Below are 21,575 nucleotides of genomic sequence, written 5' to 3' on the forward strand. Positions count from 1 at the left end.
TAATGAATGCAATGACCGCTCAGCTGGAGTTTGCGGAGCAGGAAAGAAAGTTTTCAGAATTACAGGTTCGTTGAGATGAAAGTCACTGGGAACCTTCGGGATGAACTTAGGATTAGTTCGTAATGTCACAGCCTCTTTGGAGAATTTTAAGAAAGGAGGCTGTATGGTAAACGCCTGGATGTCACTGACACGTCTTGAGGACGTTAAGGCGAGTAAAAGAGCAACTTTCCACGTGAGAAATTTAAGAGTTGCCGAGTGAATAGGTTCAAATGGTGGTAGAAGTAGTTGAGACAAGACCAAATTCAAACGCCAGGCAGGCGGAGGGCGACGGATAGGTGGAAACATCCTAAAAAGGCCCTTGTAAAATTGTTTAATGATCCTTGAAGAACATAAAGATGTGGAACCATCATGGCGGAAACGGGAAATCGCCGCCAGAAACACTTTAAGAGTTGAGTGGGACAGACCTGATTTTGCCAGGGATAAAAAGAAAGGTAAAATTTGTTCAGGTTTTGCAGTCATTGGGTCCAAATCCTTGGTGCGGCACCATACACAGAAACGTTTCCACTTGAGTTGGTACGTTTTTATGGTGGAGGGAGCGCGAGCCCGCGCTAAAACCTCCCTGCAGTCCTTGTCAATAGTCAACCGTGCAAATTCATTGTACTCAGGTTCCAGGCATGGAGTTGAAGGTATGCTGGATCTGGATGACAAATTTGTCCCTGCTGCATCGTGAGGAGGTGCGGCAGAGGATGGAGTGGCAACGGATCGGACTGCGAGAAGAGGAGCAGGTCCGTGAACCATGGACGTCTCGGCCACTTGGGTGCGATCAGGATGATGCGACAAGGTTGGAACCTCATCCTGTGTAACAAACGAGGGATCAGAGGAAGTGGAGGGAAAGCATAGATGAAATCGTTCGACCAATCGATCGAAAATGCATTCCCGCTCGACTCTCTGTGGGGATGCCGACTTGCAAAGCGTGGGCATTTCTTGTTGACAGCAGTCGCGAAAAGATCCATCCGTGGCTGGCCCCACCGCCGGAAGATGTACTCGACCGTGGGCTGATTGAGTTCCCACTCGTGATTGTCTGATGACGCTCGGCTGAGTGAATCCGCCAGAACATTGGCCACGCCTGGCACGTGAATGGCTGTGAGATGAATTTGACGTTGGATCGCCCAATCCCATATTTCTTGTGCTAGTTGAGAAAGTGGAAGAGACCTCGTGCCGCCCTGCTTGTTGAGGTAGTGCATGCTGGTGGTGTTGTCCGTCCTCACCAGCAAAGTGTGTCCCCGCACTAACCTCTGGAAAGATTTGAGGGCTAAGAAAATCGCCAAGAGTTCCAGACGATTGATGTGCCAAGTTCGTTGGATTGCTGTCCACTTCCCTTTCACAGACATGCCGTCGAGATGCGCTCCCCAGCCTTCGAGAGACGCGTCTGTTGTAAGTGTCAGAGTTGGGGGTTCGTCCTGGAATGAACGGCCCGCAGATATGTGTGGAGGGTGAGCCCACCACTCCAGCGCTTTCTGTATGCGAGGTGTTAAAAGGACCTTGTCCTCGAAGGACCCCGACACCTGTTTCCACTGCCTGTCCAGTTCCTCCTGGAGAGTCCTCATGTGCAATCTGCAATTTGGAATGAGGTGGATGCACGAGGATGCCATGCCAAGGAATGATTTGAACATTCGGACAGAAACGGACAGTTTTGATTGGAGGGAGCGCACCATCATTAACATGCGGTCCTGTCTTTCCTGGGAAACGTACACTTTTCCCTGCCGAGAATCTAGCAAGGCTCCGAGAAAATTTCTCCGTTGCGAAGGTTGAAAGTGTGACTTCTGGCAATTGATTGAAAGCCCCAAGGCGTGGAAAAGGGAGACGCAAACTTGAGTGTGCTGCTCCGTCTGGTGAAAAGTGCTTGCCTTGATGAGGCAGTCGTCCAGGTATGGGTAAAATTGGATACCTTGGAGACGTAGGAAGGCAGCTACAGGGGCCAAGATCTTGGTAAAAACCCTTGGTGCCGAGCGGAGGCCGAATGGCAGGACTTTGAATTGGAAGTGTAGCTGTCCGACCGTGAAGCGGAGATACTTCCTGTGTCTGGGGTGGATTGGCACATGGAAGTAAGCGTCCTGAAGGTCGATTGTGGAATAGAACTCGCTTGGATTGAGAAAATTCAGAATTTGGAGCAGGGTTAACATCTGAAATGTTTTTGAAATTAGAAATTTGTTTAGAGCTCGTAGATCCAATATTGGACGCCATTCCCCCGATTTCTTCTTGACCAAGAAAAAGCGGGAATAGAACCCCTTGCCGCGTTGACCTTGCGGCACTAGTTCGATGGCTCCTTTTTTGATCATTAAATTCACCTGGGCCAGAAGGTCCTTGAAATGAGGGGGTGGTGGCCCCGAAGGTGGATGATTGGGTGGAAATTTGGTGAATTCCAGGGTATGCCCTTTGGATATAACGTCCAGGACCCATTGGTCGGAGGTGATTGTAGACCATTTGTAAAAGTATTTCGAGATGCGACCTCCAAGATGTACGGTCGGCAAAAGGAAGGGTCTGAGCAGTCACTGCTTTTTGGTGTTTGATCCACCTCTATAAGTGGATTTCCTTTGGTAAGGCCTGGAGGTGGATTGTCGAGTTTGAGATTGATAGGCACCCCGCTGTCTGTTATCGTTGTAGGTGTTGAATGAACGATATTGACTTGAGCCACGAAAAGTAGAGGAGCCTCCGCCTCTACCCCGTGCACCCCGAAAAGGCCGTTTTTTGTATTGTAGGCTCGCCAGGGATTTCGCAGTGTCAGTGTCCTTTTTTATTGCCTCAAGGGCATCATCCACATGTTTGCCAAACAATAATTGTCCGTCATAAGGCAAATCTAGGACTCTTGCCTGTACTTCAGGACGGAAAGTGGTAGAGCGCAGCCAGCCTTGACGCCTCAAGACTGCAGCCCCCGCCAATTGTCGAAATCCCGTGGAGGAAATATCGAGTGCACACTCAATGATTTCGGAAGAAATCAACTCTCCCTCGTGGATAATCGCTTGTGCTTCTGTCCGGATTGCCTCAGGCAGCTGAGGAATCAATGCAGCAATCTCGGACCACATCTGGCGGTCATAACGGCCCAGTATAGCCAGAGTGTTCGCCGCCCTCACTGTAGTAGCCGCCATGGTCGTGAATTTTTTTCCAATGGAATCCAATTTGCGGCCTTCCTGATCAGGAGGAGACGTGAGTGGCGTAGCAGGATTGCGCGATCTCTTTTGCGCAGCCTGAGTAATTACCGAATCTGCCTTCGGTTGAGACACTAAGCAGGCCGGAGAAGACGCCGGTGCTTTGTATTTCCTGTCTAATCTGGGTAAGACCGCAGGAACAGAATTGGGACGTTCCATCAATTTAAGGCCTTCCTTCCAAATATATTCCACGATTGGAATAGTGTGGGATTGCCTCTGTGAGATGTCTTTAAAGTCGTATAGAAAGCAATCACTTTCGTGCTGTTGTTGTTCGACTTTGAGATGAAACCGTTTTGTAGCCCGGATCATCAAATTGTGGAAATGTGCCATGTCCACTGGGGGCGAATGTAGAGGTGAGGTGGGCGGAGTGGAAGGTGTTTGAGCCCTATAATCGTCCCACTCAGCCATGTCGGCGTCATTGTCGTCGTCATCTGTGTTGTGAGGATCCGGATCCTCATCTCCAGTGTCAGGGCGAGTACCATCCGGTGAAGCCGGTGAAACTGGTGTAGGTGCCTGAGGAAGGTGCGGTTGAGGCTGCGGAGGAGGCAGTGGTGCTGGAGAAGCAGGAGTAGAAGAAGGAAACCTGCGGTTATAATCATCCAGCATGTGCTGAAGGTTCATCACCAAGGACAGAGGTATCTGGGTAACAGGCTCTGAAGGCCCCGGGTCGGACGTATCAACAGGAAACAAGTCAGTCCCATCTTCGACATTGTCCACCACCTCACCCTCGTCACTATATTCCTGGCACTTAATGTTCAAATCCGAAGGACTTGTTGCCTGTTTAAATAATCCTTCCACTTCCGAATCGTTTCCGGATTCTTCCTCACCAGACTGGAATAATTTGTCTGGAAGACGAGCACCACTCCTCACAGGACTCAGTTGGATGAGTGGTATGGTCCGCAAAGAAGAAGCAGTAACCACTGTGTAGATGGAAGCCGTCTTCGGTAGAGGTTGGTGCGACGCCAACGAGCCCGTTGGCGTAAATGCGGCACCGTCAGCAACGCCCTGAGGCGACTTGGACGGGATTTTCTTCGTCGACGAGGATTCCTTGCCCGTCGACGAGCCCGTCGACGGGAGCGGGGCTTTGTTCGTCGACGAGAGTGGAGCTTTGGCCGTCGACGACGAAGGCGTCGACGGTATGAGAGTCGTCGACGAGGCCGTCGACGGAGTAATGCTGGCCGACGGAGACGTCGTCGACGGGGGCACCGTCGACGGGCCCGTCGACGGGGTGCTGGGTGGAGGCTTGGTCTTCGTCGACGATGGATGCGCCGACGAAGGATGCGTCGACGGCTTCGTCGTCGACGGGGCGCTGAGTGGAGGCTTGGTTTTCGTCGACGGTGTATGCGTCGACGGCTTCGTCGTCGACGGTCTATCCTTGCCGGTCGTCGACGAGATTTTCACCACTGAAGAGATGGGTCTCACCTTCGAGGTCGCCGTCGACGAGGTGGTCGTCGTCGACGTAGCGCCGGTGGACATGGAACATGTCGTCGTCGACGTGGAGGTGGTAGAAATGGATTTCGTCGACGCTGAAGACGTCGGCGGGCGCGACGACGAGCCCGTCGACGAGCCAAAACCAGATTTCTTACTGGTAGGTAAGGCTTTGGGCGCAGACGTCAGAGAACCAGGTCCCGTAGACGTGCCCTGAAGCGAATCCTGTGGGGAGACAATCCTAGAGGACTCCAACAGTCTACTCTTCTTGAGAAAAGGAGAAGGAGCCTCGGTCTCAGACCCACGCTTCTGAGAGGACTTTGAAGCAAAAGATGACAGGCTCTCCACATCAGAAACCACAGACTCCGAAGTTCTCAACTTCTGTAGCCACAGAAGGAGACGGGCCTCTCTATCTCTCAGAGTCTTAGGAGGGAAAGTACGACAGTACTTACAGTTTTTCACCTCATGGTCTGGGTAGAGACAGTAAATGCATTTACTGTGTGGATCCTCGTGGAAAAGGCGCAGTTTACCACATGAAGGGCAGGCTTTAAACAGAGATTTCTTGTTTGAAGACATTTTCTTGAAGAAAAAACAGGTAAAGTTGAAGAAAAACTGAGCAGAGCTCAGGGAGACTCCCTTCACACGACGTGCGGTAGAAAATCTGAGGACTTGGGCTTCTGAGGAGAAGGTTCTAGAGGAGGCTACAGCCTGATTGGCTGGAATGTGATCCAACACATAATGACTCTGATATGCTACTAAAGTGAGTTCTCCCTTAGGCTTTTCAATGGGCCTATTGTGTTCTATGGTACTTTTGGAATTTACAATTTACTGCATTATATGTATGTATATTTTTATTAGTTATATTTTTCATGTATACATGCATATATACTGCTATTTTATGTACCGTGGGACTCCCACTTCGACGACGGGGGATATTCAAGCATGTGAATCTATGAAAGACACCCCTAATACTGGAGAAATTATGCTTTTCCTACCAGAATGAAGTATAACTCAGCTGGATATAGAATGGCATATTTACAGATTGTTGTTCTGATGTTCGGTGGCCTGGGTCCTAATTATCTGTGGACTTGCTCAACGTGAGCGGCGCTTCTGTTTCTGTGCTATTTTTTTGTGTGATATGTGTTTCTGACCTTCAAAATTGATGCCAGGTCGCATTTCGCACTACAATATCGTGCAAAGGGCCGAATGTGTGTTTTTTTCCTGAAACCTTGCATAACCTTGCATAACAATGCAAAGGAAATTCTTGCAAATTGTATACACCACCAATTTTTAGTCTATGTAACATTTCATCCAAACACATCCAAGATGTTCCGTCCTTGTAGCCAGTGTTGGACTTGCACGTAGGGCAATCCGGGCTGGTCTGAAAGGTCACTGTGTGTGGGCTGTTTTTTGGGCTGTTTGTGTTCCTGTTTTATGGTCTGCTGGGCCGTTTTATATAACTGACTTCCCTGATACTAAAAAAAAACCTGCATGACAGAAACTTAGATCTATACAGGTATCCATACCTTACAAAGCACTTATGCAGCATTTCTTTGCACATTCAAAACTATCCCAAATTACATAGATGGGCCACCTTTTTAACTATCTGATTCACTACAGGGGGGTACTTGTATTTTGGTGCCCAGGCCTATTTTTAGTCTACTCCAAACCTGCTTGCTGCAAGCATTTGCAAAGCCTTATTCATAGGAAAGTATGTAAACACATGTGTAAGTCGGCCTCCATAGGTAGGTAGGCCACAACACTGAAAATCTGAGCATAAAGGGTTCATGTAGAGAGTGGGCGCCGCATATTCCCCAATATCTGGAGGAAAGTCTCATTATAAAGTAGAATCCTCCTGGGGGCGTGGCTTGGATGGCAAGGAGGCAGGAGACCTAAGTCCGGAGCTCCCGACCCCAAGTTCAAACGAGCGGCGCGCACTACAGCCCAACGGAGAGAAACTGAGCCAAACCCCGGAAAAAGTGTGAGGGAACCAAACGGGCACCCTACGAGAGGCTCCGCGACCAAAAAGAGCCAAGAATAAGGCGGCGGCGGGGGAGAAGGTGAGCGACCAGGGGGGAAGAGGAGCGACCTCAAGATGGCGGCTTGAGTCAGAAGACCGGGAAGACAGCGAGCCACACAAAGACAGGTGAGCCGATCCACCTAGAGCGCAACACCGACTGCCCAACACCCCCGCTCCCCCCCCCTGCCTCAGGAAGAAGGGAGAGAGAGGCAGTCACGGCGTGCGGGGACCGAGCAAGTGAGTACCGGCTCAGCGGAGCAGCGTGCGCAGGTCGGCGCAAGGAACGAACTGGCAGCCCCCCCACGCCCTTACAATTCTGAATCCTGACGAGGCGGCAGTAACATACCGCGGCAGAGGGGCCGACAGCCGCTTCGGTAGCAGGGAAAACAACAACAACAACAAGGCGGCCATCTTGGTAGAGGGGGAAGGAGCAGGGGCGGCCATCTTGCTAAAGCCACAAGTACATTACGGCGACAAACGGCGATAAACGGCCCGACAACACAGCGCGAGTGGGTCAGAGCGGCAAACTTGCACTCTCTCCGACGCAGCGGAGAACCAAGAGGCGACCAGTCTCAGCCACACAATCCTATCGGGGGGCCAGGCCGCAGCTGCAACAGCAGCAGAAAAGACAAAAAAAAGGCGGCCATCTTGGTAGAGAGGGAGTGAGCGGGGGCGGCCATCTTGCTAGAGCCAAAGCACCTCACGGCGGAAAATTCTCCTGGCATTACACGACCCGACAACACAGTGCAAGCGGGTCAGAGCGGTAAACCCGCGTTTCTCCAACGCAGCAGAGAACTGAGGAGCAATCAGTCACGCAAGTGAGCACCGGCTCAACGGAGCAGCGCGCGCAGGTCAGCGCAAGGAACGAACTGGCAGCTCCCCCCACGCCCTCACAATTCTGAATGCTGACGAGGCGGCAGTAACACACCGCGGCAGAGGGGCCGACAGCCGCTTCGGTAGCAGGGAAGACAACAACAACAACAAGGCGGCCATCTTGGTAGAGGGGGAAGGAGCAGGGGCGGCCATCTTGCTACAGCCACAAGTACATTACGGCGACAAACGGCGATAAACGGCCCGACAACACAGCGCGAGTGGGTCAGAGCGGCAAACTTGCACTCTTTCCGACGCAGCGGAGAACTAAGGGGCGACCAGCCTCAGCCACACAATTCTATCGAGGGGCCAGGCCGCAGCTGCAACGGCAGCAGAAAAGACAAAAACAAGGTGGCCATCTTGGTAGAGAGGGAGTGAGCGGGGGCGGCCATCTTGCTATAAGCCAAAGTACCTCACTGCGAAAATTCTCCTGGCATTAGGCGAGCCGACAACACAGTGCAAGCAGGTCAGAGCGGTAAGCCCGCACTTCTCCAACGAAGCAGGGAACTGAGGGGCAATCAGTCACGCACCAGGCACGTACACAACAGGGGAGGAGGCAGAGAGCCATCGATAAGGCCACTGACGCTGTGACAAACAAGCCTGAGCAGACGGCGGCGAGAGCTGGAGCATAATAACAGTAGAGGGGACACGGCCAGAGCAGAGAACAGCGCAGAAGGCTGGCGGAGCTTAGGACTAAAACCAGAGTGGTCAGGTGGCCACCCAGGTTCAGAGACGACCCTATAACGCCGATTTGCACCTCGAGGGGCAATGAGGGAGAAAGAGGAGACAAAGCCGCAAAAAGACAGCCACTAACAGAAGGGAGGCTCAGTCTCAACCAGGCCAAAAGAGGAACAGAAGCCATGGCAGGCAGGGACGGGAAACAAGGGGCCAACGACTTGAAGAAAAGCAAGAATGAGACACCGCCCTCACCGGGCAAAGAACGAAACAATCAGGGGGATGGCACCATAACGCTGGACATGCTCCTGAAGAAAATAACGGAGGGGAACGAGCTGGCAAAAGCCACGAAAAAAACAGTAGACAGCATCCAGATGGAGCTAATAGCAATCAGAGCCGAGCAAAGCAGAGCCAATGGAAGAATTGACGAGGCAGAGAAGCGAATAGGTGCGCTAGAAGACAACGCAAATATAACACATAAGGACATGGGGCTTGTGATAAAGAGAACAACGGCACTACAGAAGGCCGTAGCGGAGCAGGAGGACAGGAGTCGCAAGGGGAACATAAGACTCTTGGGAGTACCCGAGGAGGAAGAAGACACACCAGGAGCATGTGCCCTCATGCTGGAGGCCCTAATACCTAAAATAACGGGACTTACTTTCGACAAACCGCTGGAGATCACCAAAGCGTACCGCATACCAGCCAGGAAGCAAATGAACAGCAACGCCCCCAGACCCATAATATGCAGACCACTAAGAGAAAATCAAACAGAGGCGATATTTGCGGTAGCCAGGAAGGGCCGCCCGATGATGATAAACGGGAGCAAAGTAACCATCACCCAGGACTTCTCCAAACTAACAGTCGAGGTGAGGAAAGGCTTCCTAGCCCAAAGGGAACAATTGCGGAAAAAGAACATTGCTTTTACATTTGCAGGCCCGTCCAGGATGAGAGTGACAGACAGACACGTAAGCAGAATCTTCAATGACCCCAACGACCTGCACCGATACCTACGAGACCCGGAACCAGAGGAGATGGAGCTGCCGAGCCCAGGGGCAAAGAGAAGGGCATCCTCTGACGAAACACACGAAGGAGGTGAATAAGAAGGAGTGCTTTTTAAGGAACACGCATGTCGCAGACAACCATGTACAGGAGCAACAGCAACCACCGAGACTCTTGACTGCTACGAACAATAGCCTGGAGTAACAAGCATGCGCAACCATGCAAGGAAACTCTGACATTAACAACAACCTACCTCAAAAAAGGGAATCTACCTCACACAACAACAACATACTACCTCAGATGGCCACAGAACAAGATTGGCCACAGCCACCGGGATACAGAACATGCCGTGAGCCACCAAACAGCAAGAACAACCATACCTACCTCAGCAAGGCCACGGTGGCCACGGGAAGAACGGGCGGGCAACCGCTGACCATATCCTTTTCTTTTGAAATTGACCGTGAGGGGCGGGGTTTTTTTTTGGCTAACACGCTAAGGACTAAAAGACTCAGGAAGAACTTGGGGGGGGGGGGAGTGTGAGGACCCTTGCTGTCGCACACCCGGTTTACTACTGACGGGGGGGAGGGGGGAGGGGGGGAGGGGGTCGGGCCAGGGGGGGGAGTGAAGTCGGCGGATATGACAGTACATGGCAGAGCCGCCGGTTGCGTCATGAACAAAGGGCCTAGAATCTTGCCTTTCTCCACAGGCACCCTATACTTTTCCTAATTCTTTTTTCCCATCCAGCACCCCGGGGGGGGCCGCAGAACGCAAAGCACAAGCGACGAAGCGAAACCACCATGACAAACCCAACAAGAGCGGGCCTGTCCACTGATTTGAAGGTAGTGTCCATGAATGTTAAAGGACTGAACCACCCAGTCAAACGCAGGAAAATCCTGGACTACTTGTCCAAACTAAAGGGAGATGTGTACATGCTCCAAGAGACCAAGCTCTCCAAAGAGGAGGCGAAACTACTCAAAGCCAGATGGATAGGGGAGGTACTCTGCTCACCGGCAAAAGGGAAAAAAAGAGGAGTAATAACCATCCTGAGCAAGAAGGCCAACATGACAACACTAGCAGTGGACACTGATGAAGATGGCCGCATGCTCATAGCAAGCGTCCAGAGAGGAGGCGACACAATCCACATGGTCAATATCTATGGTCCGAACTCGGAAGACAAGCAATTCTGGCTGGGAGTGGACAGCAAGCTATCAGATCTCCCCCAAGAGGACCTCCTGATCACAGCCGGGGATATGAACAAGACGATGGACCAGGCAACAGACAGACACCCAAACAGACCAAGTCACAACTCCAACAACAACAACAACACCCTGAAAGACTTATGCACCAAACATCAACTGGCAGACCCTTGGAGGCTCCAACACCCGACAGCGCGAGAATACACCTTCTACTCACACCCACATAACTCCTACAGCAGGATCGACTACATACTGATGTCCAACACACACACGCACCTCATAGAAGACACGGAGATAGCCACAATCACCGTCTCAGACCATGCTCACATAACACTCACTCTAAGTGGGAAACACAATGAAAACCCAACGAGGAGGTGGAGACTGAACGATGACATCCTCCAGAACAGAGAGAACGTCAAAGAAATTGAAGCTACAATCAAAGAGTACCTCGAACACAACGACAATGGCAAGGTAGGGAAAGACACCGTATGGGATGCCCTCAAAGCGACAATAAGGGGGAATTTGATAAACATCAAGGCCAGGATGAACAGAGGATGGAACAAGAAACTCCGTGAGCTCGAGGAGGAAATAACAGCACTGGAGAGAGGTCACTGTGCTAACATAACGGACAAAAACACGCTCACTTTGCTCACAAAAAAGAAATACGAGCTGAACAGGATCCTAAGCGAAAGAGCGGGCTCCTGGTTGACGAAGTTCAAGTCAGTCAACCTATGTGCAGCAAACAAAGCAGGGAAACAGCTGGCGTCCTACTTAAAGGCAAAACAAAGGCAACACACGATAGCAGCGATAACTGACCGCACGAACAAATCCCAAACAACGAACAAAGGAATACTAGAGGTTTTCAGACAATTCTACCAAGAACTGTACACTGAGGATCAAAACCTGAGCAAAGATGCAGGACGTGACCTACTCAGTAAAACCAATCTGCTGAAGCTAGACGAGGCGGAAAGGGAGTCGCTCGAAGCTGACATCTCGGAGGAAGAGATTGGAACTGCCATAAGCCAACTGAAACGGAACAAGGCGCCAGAACCAGATGGCTACTCGGCGACATTCTATAAAACTTTCAGCGAACACATCAAGACACTGATGGCACAAACATACTCCACATGCATCCAGAAAGGGAGGATGACGGAGTCCATGTGCGGGGCCAACATCACCATAATTCCCAAGGAGGGGAAAGACCCACAATATCCCCAGAACTACAGACCAATATCGCTAATAAACGTCGACTGCAAGATCTACGCAAAAGTCTTAGCCAACAGACTAAACAGGATCCTGCCGAACATCATCCACCCCTCACAAGTGGGATATATAAAGAACAGACTGTCGCAGGACAACACAAGGTTACTGTGCCACCTGATCAACCACACAGCAAGCAGCAACGAGCAGGCAGTCATGATAGCGCTGGATGCGGAGAAGGCTTTTGACAGAGTCTCGTGGCCCTTCCTGGGTAACTGTCTGGGAGCCTTTGGCCTAGGCAGGAAGTACACGGCGATGGTCATGGCCCTCTACAACAAACCGAAGGCGAAAATAGTGGTAAATGGGAGCGCATCCGAAACGCTCACGCTGGGCAGAGGCACCAGACAAGGATGCCCTCTCTCCCCCGGACTATTCCTGCTCGCTCTAGAGCCCCTGCTAGCCCGAATCAGGGACAACACTGAGATAACAGGCGTAAAGCTCAAGAGGAAGACCGTCAAACTAGCAGCATACGCCGACGACATCCTAATCACAACAGCGAACCCCTCCACGTCGATAAAAGCTCTGATGGCCACAATAGGTGAATACGCAGAAGCCTCAGGCTACAAACTCAATAAGGAGAAATCGGAGTGTAAGCCAATGAATGTCCACACCACAAGAGAAGTCCTAGGCGATTCCGGCCTAGCATGGCAGACGAAACCTCTGAAATACCTAGGGCTCCACTTTGGGAGAGACCTCACGTCAACGCTGCAACACAACGAGGACCTCACGCTGAAGAAGATAAAGGAGAGACTGGAGTTATGGTCACCAAAGTTCATCAGCTGGTGGGGACGCATTGAAACGATCAAAATGATGATAACACCGGTAATAAACTACACGCTATCAATGCTACCACTCCCAATGACAGAGACATTTCACAAAAAATTGGACCAGCTCATAAACATCTTCCTGTGGAAAAACAAGAAGCCAAGGATAAGCCTACAAAAACTAAGACTGTCAAGAGACCTCGGAGGCCTTAACCTGGCGAACTTCAAGACATACCAGACGGCATGTCTGGCGAGACAGGGTATCGCCTGGGTAGATGCCACACAAACGTACATGCCAGTATGGCTGGAGGTCGAACAAGACATCCTAGGAGGACTCAAGCCAATAGCACTCCTAACAGCGAACCGGCACCCACTGAAAGCGAGCGCCATACTAAAACACACGAGAGACGCCCTGCTGAAAGTGGACAGGCACATGGCGCAGAAACTGAAAGGCACTGCTTGGGAATCCATCTGGTTCAACACTAAAGTGACCTACCAAGGGGCGACACTGCACAATGACACGTGGATTGGAGAAGGCATCAGCACGCCCAGTCAAATGGAAACAAAGAAAAAACCACTGACGTTCCAGAACCTACAGCAGCTACATGACCTCCCGAACCAAGAGTTCTATAACTTCCTAAAAATTAAGACAGCAATAACAAAGGCCAACCTGTGCGGAGGAGAGCCGGGGATCATCAAGTATCTGCAGCTCATCAACTCAGCAGGTCACCAAACGGCAAAAATCTATAAACTCCTCAGCCCATCCAAGATGGCGCAGAACAAAAAAGCAACCAACACATGGGAGACGCGCCTGGGCAGGCAATTAAATGAAACGGAGCGAGCGATAATGTGGAGCTCAGCGACAACAAACAAAATCACCCCACAACTAGCGCAAACAAAATACTGGCTGCTCCACAACGCATACTGGACGCCATCCAAACTCCACAAGGTCGGCGTAGCAGACTCAGACAAATGCTGGAACTGTCTGAAAGAGGAAGGGACCCTCGAACACCTTATCTTCACCTGCGTGAAAGTCAGGAAGTTCTGGGCACAAATCAACACTTTCCTGAACGATATGCTCAAAACACAGCTGGAGATCAGCTTCGTCAGCCTGGCGACTGAGCACCTAACAGCGAACCTAAAAAGTAAAGAAGAGAGAGAACTCCTAGACCTACTTCTCACAGCAGCCCTCAAAATGATCCTAACGAACTGGAAAAACACAGCCAAAGCAAGTTTTAAAACATGGATCAACTGGATTACCTTTCTGAGGGGAGCCGACAACATTACAGGCACCTTCTCGAAAGAACACAAAGCCAAGCTGCACATGTGGGACCCGCTCGATGAGCTCCTGAGGACGACCCAATAAAGGACAATCAAGGATAACTACGTGCGTACCCCCCCCCCCCTTCTTTCTTCTTTTCTCTTTTCTTCTCCAGTGGAGGGAGAACAATAGATATGACCGCCATCTGTGTACCTATATCTGTATATATATATTTTTGTACGACCTTCTTTTGTATACCAATAAAAAAAAAAAAAATTCTAAATATAAAGTAGAATCCTCCAGGTGATTTTTTCCGCCATAGTATAGTATAGTGGGGGAAATCCGCTGGTGGAATCTACTCCAAATATACAATCTCTTCCAAAAATTGGAGGATTTTCTGTTCCATCAACTTCTGTGATGAAGAAGGTAATGTAAGATTACCATAATTCTTCTAAAGAGTGCTCATTCTATTTTTTCCAACATCCGTCTTCCTTCTCACTTTTGGCAACAAGCACATTGAACCCTCCCAGGCTATTCAGGTCTCTTACAGGTGCTTCAAACTTTCAGAAACATTGTGGATTGTTGTAATGTGGGACGGACAAAAATATGTGGTTTTTTCTCGTTGTAGTCCGGTATTTGGCATTGTTCGAGACAAGACACTGCAGGTTCAAAACCACAAACACGTTTCTCTATATATTGTGTCTATAATAAGCCTGTCACATACCTTTACAATGTGGCGCATCCCCAGTCCAGCTGCCGTTGGGCTGGCACACTCTGCTGCTTGGACCAATGAGCTGGAAGCCCGGGTTGCACGTGAAATATACATCATGATCCACGGTGTATTTACCGCCAAACTTCTTGCCATCAGAAGGGGCCGTCAAAGCGGGACAGCTCACCACTGTGAAGAAAAAGAATGATTTGTGCGAGTTGTTAGTCTTGTTTGCTTTGTTCATAAATGTTATGCAAACGCTATGTGCATTCCCCACACTGTACTGCTTTATGTCCCTTCCCTCTCCCTGTACCATCCCTCTCCCTGTCAGCAGCTGAGAGTTCTGGAATGTTGACATACGCCAGCTGATGACCTGAGTGATAGGACGTCTCCCCCCGCTTTCCTCCTGACCTCAGCTGTGTTGGCGATTCAAGCTTCAATAAGGCCCTTAACTTCAACTGCTTCAGCATTTACTTTACAAATTGGCGACGAGGACCAATTTATTTGTTTATTTATTTATTTATTTAAAAGGTTTTATATAGCGCTACTGGACCCAAGGGTATCAGAGCGCTTTACAAGGTCGGTAGACATATAAGAAAAAGTCTGTTGTGTGCATTAATCATGGAGGATAAAAAATATACGTATATTATTTGATACATCAAAAAAGAAAAATTGAAATCCATATTTAAAATCCTACAAAGAAAAAGATAATACTCATAAAATTGTAAAGTCAGTTGTGTGCATTAATCATAGAGGATAAAAAAAACAACACATTCAAATGAGTAGACGGTTGATATACAAGACAAATTTAACCATGTGCATTATTCATGGATGATAAAATCAAAAACAAAAAACATAGCATATATAAGAGTGAATGGGGAGAAGAGGCAAGGAGATCAAGAAGGGGACTGGGAGTGTTGAGATTCAGAAAGAGAGGGAGTGTAGAACAGGGGGAGAGGGGGTGTGAGAGTTGGGAAAGGGGGTGGGATGCGGGGATAACAGGGGAGAAGGAGTGAACAGTGTCAGACTCAGCGACATTAGGTGCCCTAATATTTGTTGAGAAGAAGTGCTTTGAGCCTTTTTTTGAAGAGAGGGTAGGAGGGGTTGCAGCGAAGATCCTTGGGGAGAGAGTTCCAAATCGTAGGGGACCCCGCTCAGACATCGGTATAAATGTGAAAAGGAATAACTCTAGGATCTTACAGCAAAATCTACAGTACAAACGAGGAATTGTTAAAATAAATTAGGTCAGCGAATAAGTGGAAATAAAATGATGAATGTGGGATTAATGGAAGCACGGCGCTATCTGCATGACAAATAGTTAAAGAAATTTACATGTATAGCAGTTCTTACGCGCGTCAAAAAGTTGAAAAAATAGTATCTTCAAAGTGAAAAGTGCAGCGTGTGATTGATCCAGCGGCCTATAGAAAATATGCCATAAGCAACGCTACCCAACTCTATAACCTACAAAATAAATTTCTACACTAACTCATGGACCCATTTACTAATATGACATATTTGGGCCTACTGAATCAGGTGGTCAGATTAAACCTAAATATACTTTATTTACAAATTATATACATCTATATACATTCTACAGTAAAAATATAATTTGAATAAATTTTAATTATTTAATTGACCACCATTTGGCGATGGCATCTAGCTAATAGCAACCTGCACTTCTGAATAATCAAGACCAGCTTGTTTGTCAAAAGTAAGATTTTATTAACTAATTTATGATATTTCAAAATATAGTTTTATAAATGCAATTTTATTAGCATTAAAGTAAGCATGTTTGAAAAGATACATGAGAAGAATACAGTTTTAAGCAAGAGAATCATAATTTGAGTAAGAATTAAAAGTTTAACATTTCTAAAACCTAAGTCCCTAGCTAAGTTAAATAAAAGGAAAATATAGTAAAGTTCTTTGAGGATTCTTACGTGCTCCACGCAATGTCCAGTAGCACTTCACCCTCATCGGAAAGTCAGAAAGCAGCAGCCAGCCCATCCCTAAGGGCATGACTTTTTATACCTTTCTATGCTAACTAATCTAAGTAAAGGAAAGTTTTCTGAAAAACGACGACGTCCCATTGGCTAAGAGTGACAAGTGACATGTCACCCACATTTCAAAACTTCCATTAGGTCACATTTCTTTAGGACCATTGTCTTTTCCAAACGTGATCTGGAGCTTCCTTGATTTGCAACAATTGTAAATCACTGTTCTCGCTGCGTACATTACACTTCCGCGGGTGCCAAGTTAGAGCTGACAAATTGTTCTTTTCTACCGGTTTCTGACCTTGGCCACGTCCGACAAAATGATGACAACGCGTCAGATTTACTCAATGAATGCAGCTTTAGTGAACACTTTTTCAAAATGGGCATCTCGTGATTCTTGTAGAAGTAAATTTCAGCTTTTAGCAAACTCGAGCAAACTAGGCCCAAAAGCAGGCAACTTAATTTTCTAGTATAAAACAAACACAAGAAAAGTGTTAATGTAAGAAAAAATGTTGATTCTGTAACCACCCTTTGTTTTCTAAATGATTAATCCTCCCAATTAGTCTAATGTTACCTAGCAATTGCAAACAAATAAAGCAGCATTTTATATTTACCAGTCTTCATGAAATCCATGAAACCTTATGTGCACCTAGAATAGTAGAAATGACACCACATAGACAAGGAAAACAAAAATAAGCACATGCCTCTTTTAGGTTTGCTGCAGTTAGTAATGACAAAAACGAAAACAACAAATTATTTTATTATTTTGCACGAACAAAAGATGCAACACTTATGCACGTTTATGAGCACATATGTTAGTCCCCCCATGTGTAAAGTTTAATCTAGATTGAATTAGCACAACACATCACAAATCATTAATTTTATTATTCATGTTATGGAAATGTGACTTTGCGAGTTTAAACAAAATTCTGTTTTCTATCCCGCTCCATCAACTCCCTCATCTGGTGATTAACAAATCACCACACCACCACCCAAAATTTGGTAATTTAAACTTCCGAGAAAATGATTCAAATTCATTTGAGTCAGAAAATCCTAAAAACCTGTGTCTGCAAAATCCTCGGAATTGGCATAGCGTTCTCTATGTAACTCTTGTAACTCAATCTCCCTTTCTTCTTCCTTTTTGAGTTTATAAATCCTTCTCTTTTCTTTCATTTGCTTCTTTCTTTTATGCAGTAAACAACCAATTTTTGTCAAAATAAAAATGAATATTATTATAATCAAAGGTGCCAAAATCTTGCCAAGAATTGAACTTCCAATGTCATGGAACCAATTTTTAATTGCTTGAAATCTTTTTGAAAGTTTTTCTGTAAAATCATCTTCTTCTAAGGGAATTATCTCTGAATGCATTTGTGTAATGTTCTTAATGTACATCTCAATGTTCTTACTTTCATCAGGTATATATGTGCAACAATGTTGCACATGCAAAATGCCACAGACTCCTCCCTCTTTTGCTAGGAGTATGTCTAAAGCAAGGCGATCTTGAATCACCATGGATCTGATTGCAATTACCTCAACATTCACTAATTGGAATCCATCAGCTGTGTCTGTTGATAATCTGTCAACAATTGTGGACAATTTTCTGATTCTCCCTGCATTTAGGGTTATACCAACAAAAGGTATCACTGCTTGAAAAATGTCTCCCAGAACTTCTGTGAAAGTTTCTCTTTTGACTCTATTTACATAATTTTGAATTTTGAACAATCCTTCTGAATCTCTGTCAACATGAAACACTTTAGGAAAAACAATTCCCACATAACAAGTTCCATACCAATGGTCTGGAAGGTTGTAGTAGGCCTTGTCACCACAAACAAAATAAATCCCAGGAAAGATTGGATCTTTTCCACCTTTGAATCCCCAACCTCCCAAAATCTGGTAAGTATCTTCACAGTTACTTGCACCTACAAAGTAATTATCAAAAAGTGTATTATCTCTTCTAATGCAAAGCTTTCCACTAACTGGTTTGTCTATGTGAATTGCACCATTTTCAAGCATTTTGCCATTTAACTTCTCATCCTCTTTCTGCCAGAACCTGGACTTAGTCTGCTTGACTAATTCATTTCTTTTATAAATTGCTCTCCTTTCTTCAACCAGGTTCAAAAATTTCTTTCCCTCAGCACTTAATTTGCAGGTTAGATTATTCTTGTAAGCATACTCATAAGTGAGTTCATTAGTAACAAGGAAAAATTCCCTCATCTGTTTAGCTTTCTTATGCTTATTTAAAGCACCCTCAATTTTTATATTCACAAAAATCTCGTCAAAATCTGAATAATAATATTCTAAGCGTCCAGTTTGATAAAATAAGCTAGCTAACACACTGCATGTTACACCATATGTAAGAGGAAGCATATTGTATGTCACTCCCTCAGAAACAGAAGCAGGTAACTTTACACACACATAACAATCCTTTGCGTCCATTACCTTGACATATTCACTCAAAAGCTTTGTGAATGTATTGCTGGAAAAATCACTAATAGATTTATCCTGATGAATGCTAGGTTGATGATTAATAACTTTTGCAGATGCACTATGTTTAATTTGACTAACTGAAGCTTTACTTGTCTTGTTAACTTTGTGTAATTCTCTGTTCATCTCTAAAGGGATAATCACAGCTAAAATTAACCAGAGCAGAATTAAAATGAGCAGACACACCAGAGTCATCTTACAGCATCTTTTGAAAACAGAACACCTTGAAGTGCTCTCCTTAACATAAGGCATTTTTGGTTAATTTAGTTTTGCCTCAAAAGAAAAACAAAAATTTATTTTTAAAAAAACTAATTTTTTAATTTATATCCCCCTTTTAAATGTTTTTTTGTTGTTGTTTTTTTTAAAACCCTAAACAAGATTTCTTCGACCTTATGTCACAAATAAGTTCTTTTTCAACTAAACAGTTTTTCTTCGACCTTGTGTCAGCTAACAAGATTTCTTCAGCCTTTTGCCAAATTAACAATTATGTACTTCAATCATTGTCACTAATTTCCTCGATTTCGTCTTCTTCCTGACTACTATCATAAATGTCAATGACAGGTGGAATTACTAAATAAGTCCACTCAGGAGACTTGTATTTCTGGTTTGGTCTTATTATCCTTTTTCCTTTTCTCGACACTACTTCAATTTTCCTTCCAACTCCAACTTCTTTTCCAGGACTCCTTTGACTACTGATTTCTTCAACTTGCTCTTTTGGTTTCTTGATCAACCTGACTCTCAATCTTCCACCAGGCCAGTAGTCTGCTTTTCTCACAAATTTCTTTCTTGGTTCAGAAGCATTTGATTCTGACTTCCAAGCCCTTTTCCTTTTGCTTTCACTTTCACCATCCACGTCACTTTCTTCAGTTTCGTAGTCTGAAATTTCAATCGACTCAGGAACTTCTCTATTCGGCAGTTTCACTCCTTCAGGAACACCTCTTTGTTTTCCAATACTGGTACTTGGTAATTCGTCTTCGTCTTCTTCTTCAATTACCTTCAACTTCCCAGATTTTGGATTTCCGTTCCTTACTCCAGAGTTTGACTTCTGCTTTTCGATACTCTCCTGGTCTGAAACTTCTTTCTGTTCCGCTTCTCTGTTTCCAACAGAACTAACTGAATCCTCAGTTATCTCTCCTTTTAACAGATTCTCTTCACCTTCAGAATCTATTTCAATAATTTCCAAGTCTTTTCTTGTCAGTTTTCCATTCACTGGCACAGGTTCCAGATGTCGACCTTCCTGTCGATCTTCAGAATCTGGATTTGTTTCACCTTCTACTTCAGAATCAGAATCATCTGTAGTATCACTTTCAACATCAGAACTCTCAGGAGTTGGTACTGGAATAGTATGACTAGGATGAATCCAACGTTTCAATCTCTTGCATTTCACTGCATTAGTAGTGATCAGAATTATTTGCCTAGGCTTCTGCCACCTAGGAGCCAGACAATTTCTTCTCCGATGTACTTTTGTTCTGACCCAATCACCAGGCCTCAGATCATGTGTCAAAACTTTTTCATTTGATTGTGCTTCAGTTCCCACCTGATTAGATACAGAAGTCACTATATCAGATAACCTTTTACAGTAATCCAAAATAGCACTGTCATTTATGCTCAACAGTTTGCCTACAGGTACAAAAGCTTGCCTCATAACTCTTCCCATTAAAATTTCATGAGGACTCAAACCTGTCTTTTTATCTGGTGTACTTCTCAATGACATTAGAACAAGTGGAAGAGCATCTGTCCACTTTATACCTGTTTCAAGACACATTTTTCCAATTCTGTTTTTAATTGTTCCATTAATCTGTTCTACTACCCCAGATGCCTCTGGTCTGTATGCACAGTGTATCTTCTGCTCAATGCTCAAAGCTTCACATATTAATTTCATCAATTTGTTATCAAAATGACTTCCTCCATCACTTTCAATAGTGACTGGAAAGCCGTACCTTGGGATAATTTCTCTGAGCAGCAGTTTTGCTACTGTAATTGAATCACAATGTCGTGTAGGAAATGCTTCTACCCATCTTGAAAATAAACAACCAATCACAAGAACATATTTTAAGCAATTGTGTAAGGGCATTTCAATGAAATCCATTTGTAACCTGGTAAAAGGACCACCTTCTCGACCAATTACTCCTGTCCCCACCACTGATTTTCTGTTTGGATTCATTTGTTGGCATGATAAACACCTTTGACAAAAATATTCTGCAATTGTTCTAAATTTAGTATTGAACCAAGTCTCTCGGAAAAGTCTGATCATAGAATCTCTTCCAAGATGAGCCGGACCATGATATAATCTGGCCATGTCAGCAATCAAGCAATTTGGTAAGACTACTCTTCCATCTTTGTAAACCCACACTCCATCTTCATCACGTGGTCTACAATCTGATCTTAACCACAGATCCTTTTCCTCATCATCTGCTTCATTTTGTAAATCTCTAATCTCATGCCATGTTTCTACAACTGTTGTTAGCATTAATGAATTTGAATCAGATTCTTTACTCTTTTCCCGATTGTATGCACAACCTTTTCTTGCGCAGTACTTTGCTGTTTCATCTGCATAGGCATTGCCTTTTGAGATATAATCCAGTCCTTTAGTGTGCGCAGCACACTTTACAATTGCGATTTCTTTCGGCAACTGTATTGCTTCAATTAATCTTTTAATGAAAACTGCATTTTTAATTGGCGACCCTGCTGATGTCATATAGCCTCTCTGAG

At 46.0% G+C, this 21,575-nt stretch overlaps 1 protein-coding gene across 1 annotated transcript in view; it reads right to left on the minus strand.

The window, feature by feature from the left end:
* Positions 1 to 21,575, minus strand: part of FBLN7 (fibulin 7) — an 877,728-nt gene that overhangs the window by 330,919 nt on the left and 525,234 nt on the right. Inside the window, exon 3 of the mRNA XM_078649036.1 lies at positions 14,404 to 14,577. Coding sequence (XP_078505162.1) covers positions 14,404 to 14,577 — 174 coding nt within the window. The remainder of the gene's footprint in view (positions 1 to 14,403; positions 14,578 to 21,575) is intronic.

This window comes from Lissotriton helveticus, chromosome 6 (genome assembly GCF_964261635.1).
Source record: "Lissotriton helveticus chromosome 6, aLisHel1.1, whole genome shotgun sequence".
NCBI classification, from domain to species: domain Eukaryota; kingdom Metazoa; phylum Chordata; class Amphibia; order Caudata; family Salamandridae; genus Lissotriton; species Lissotriton helveticus.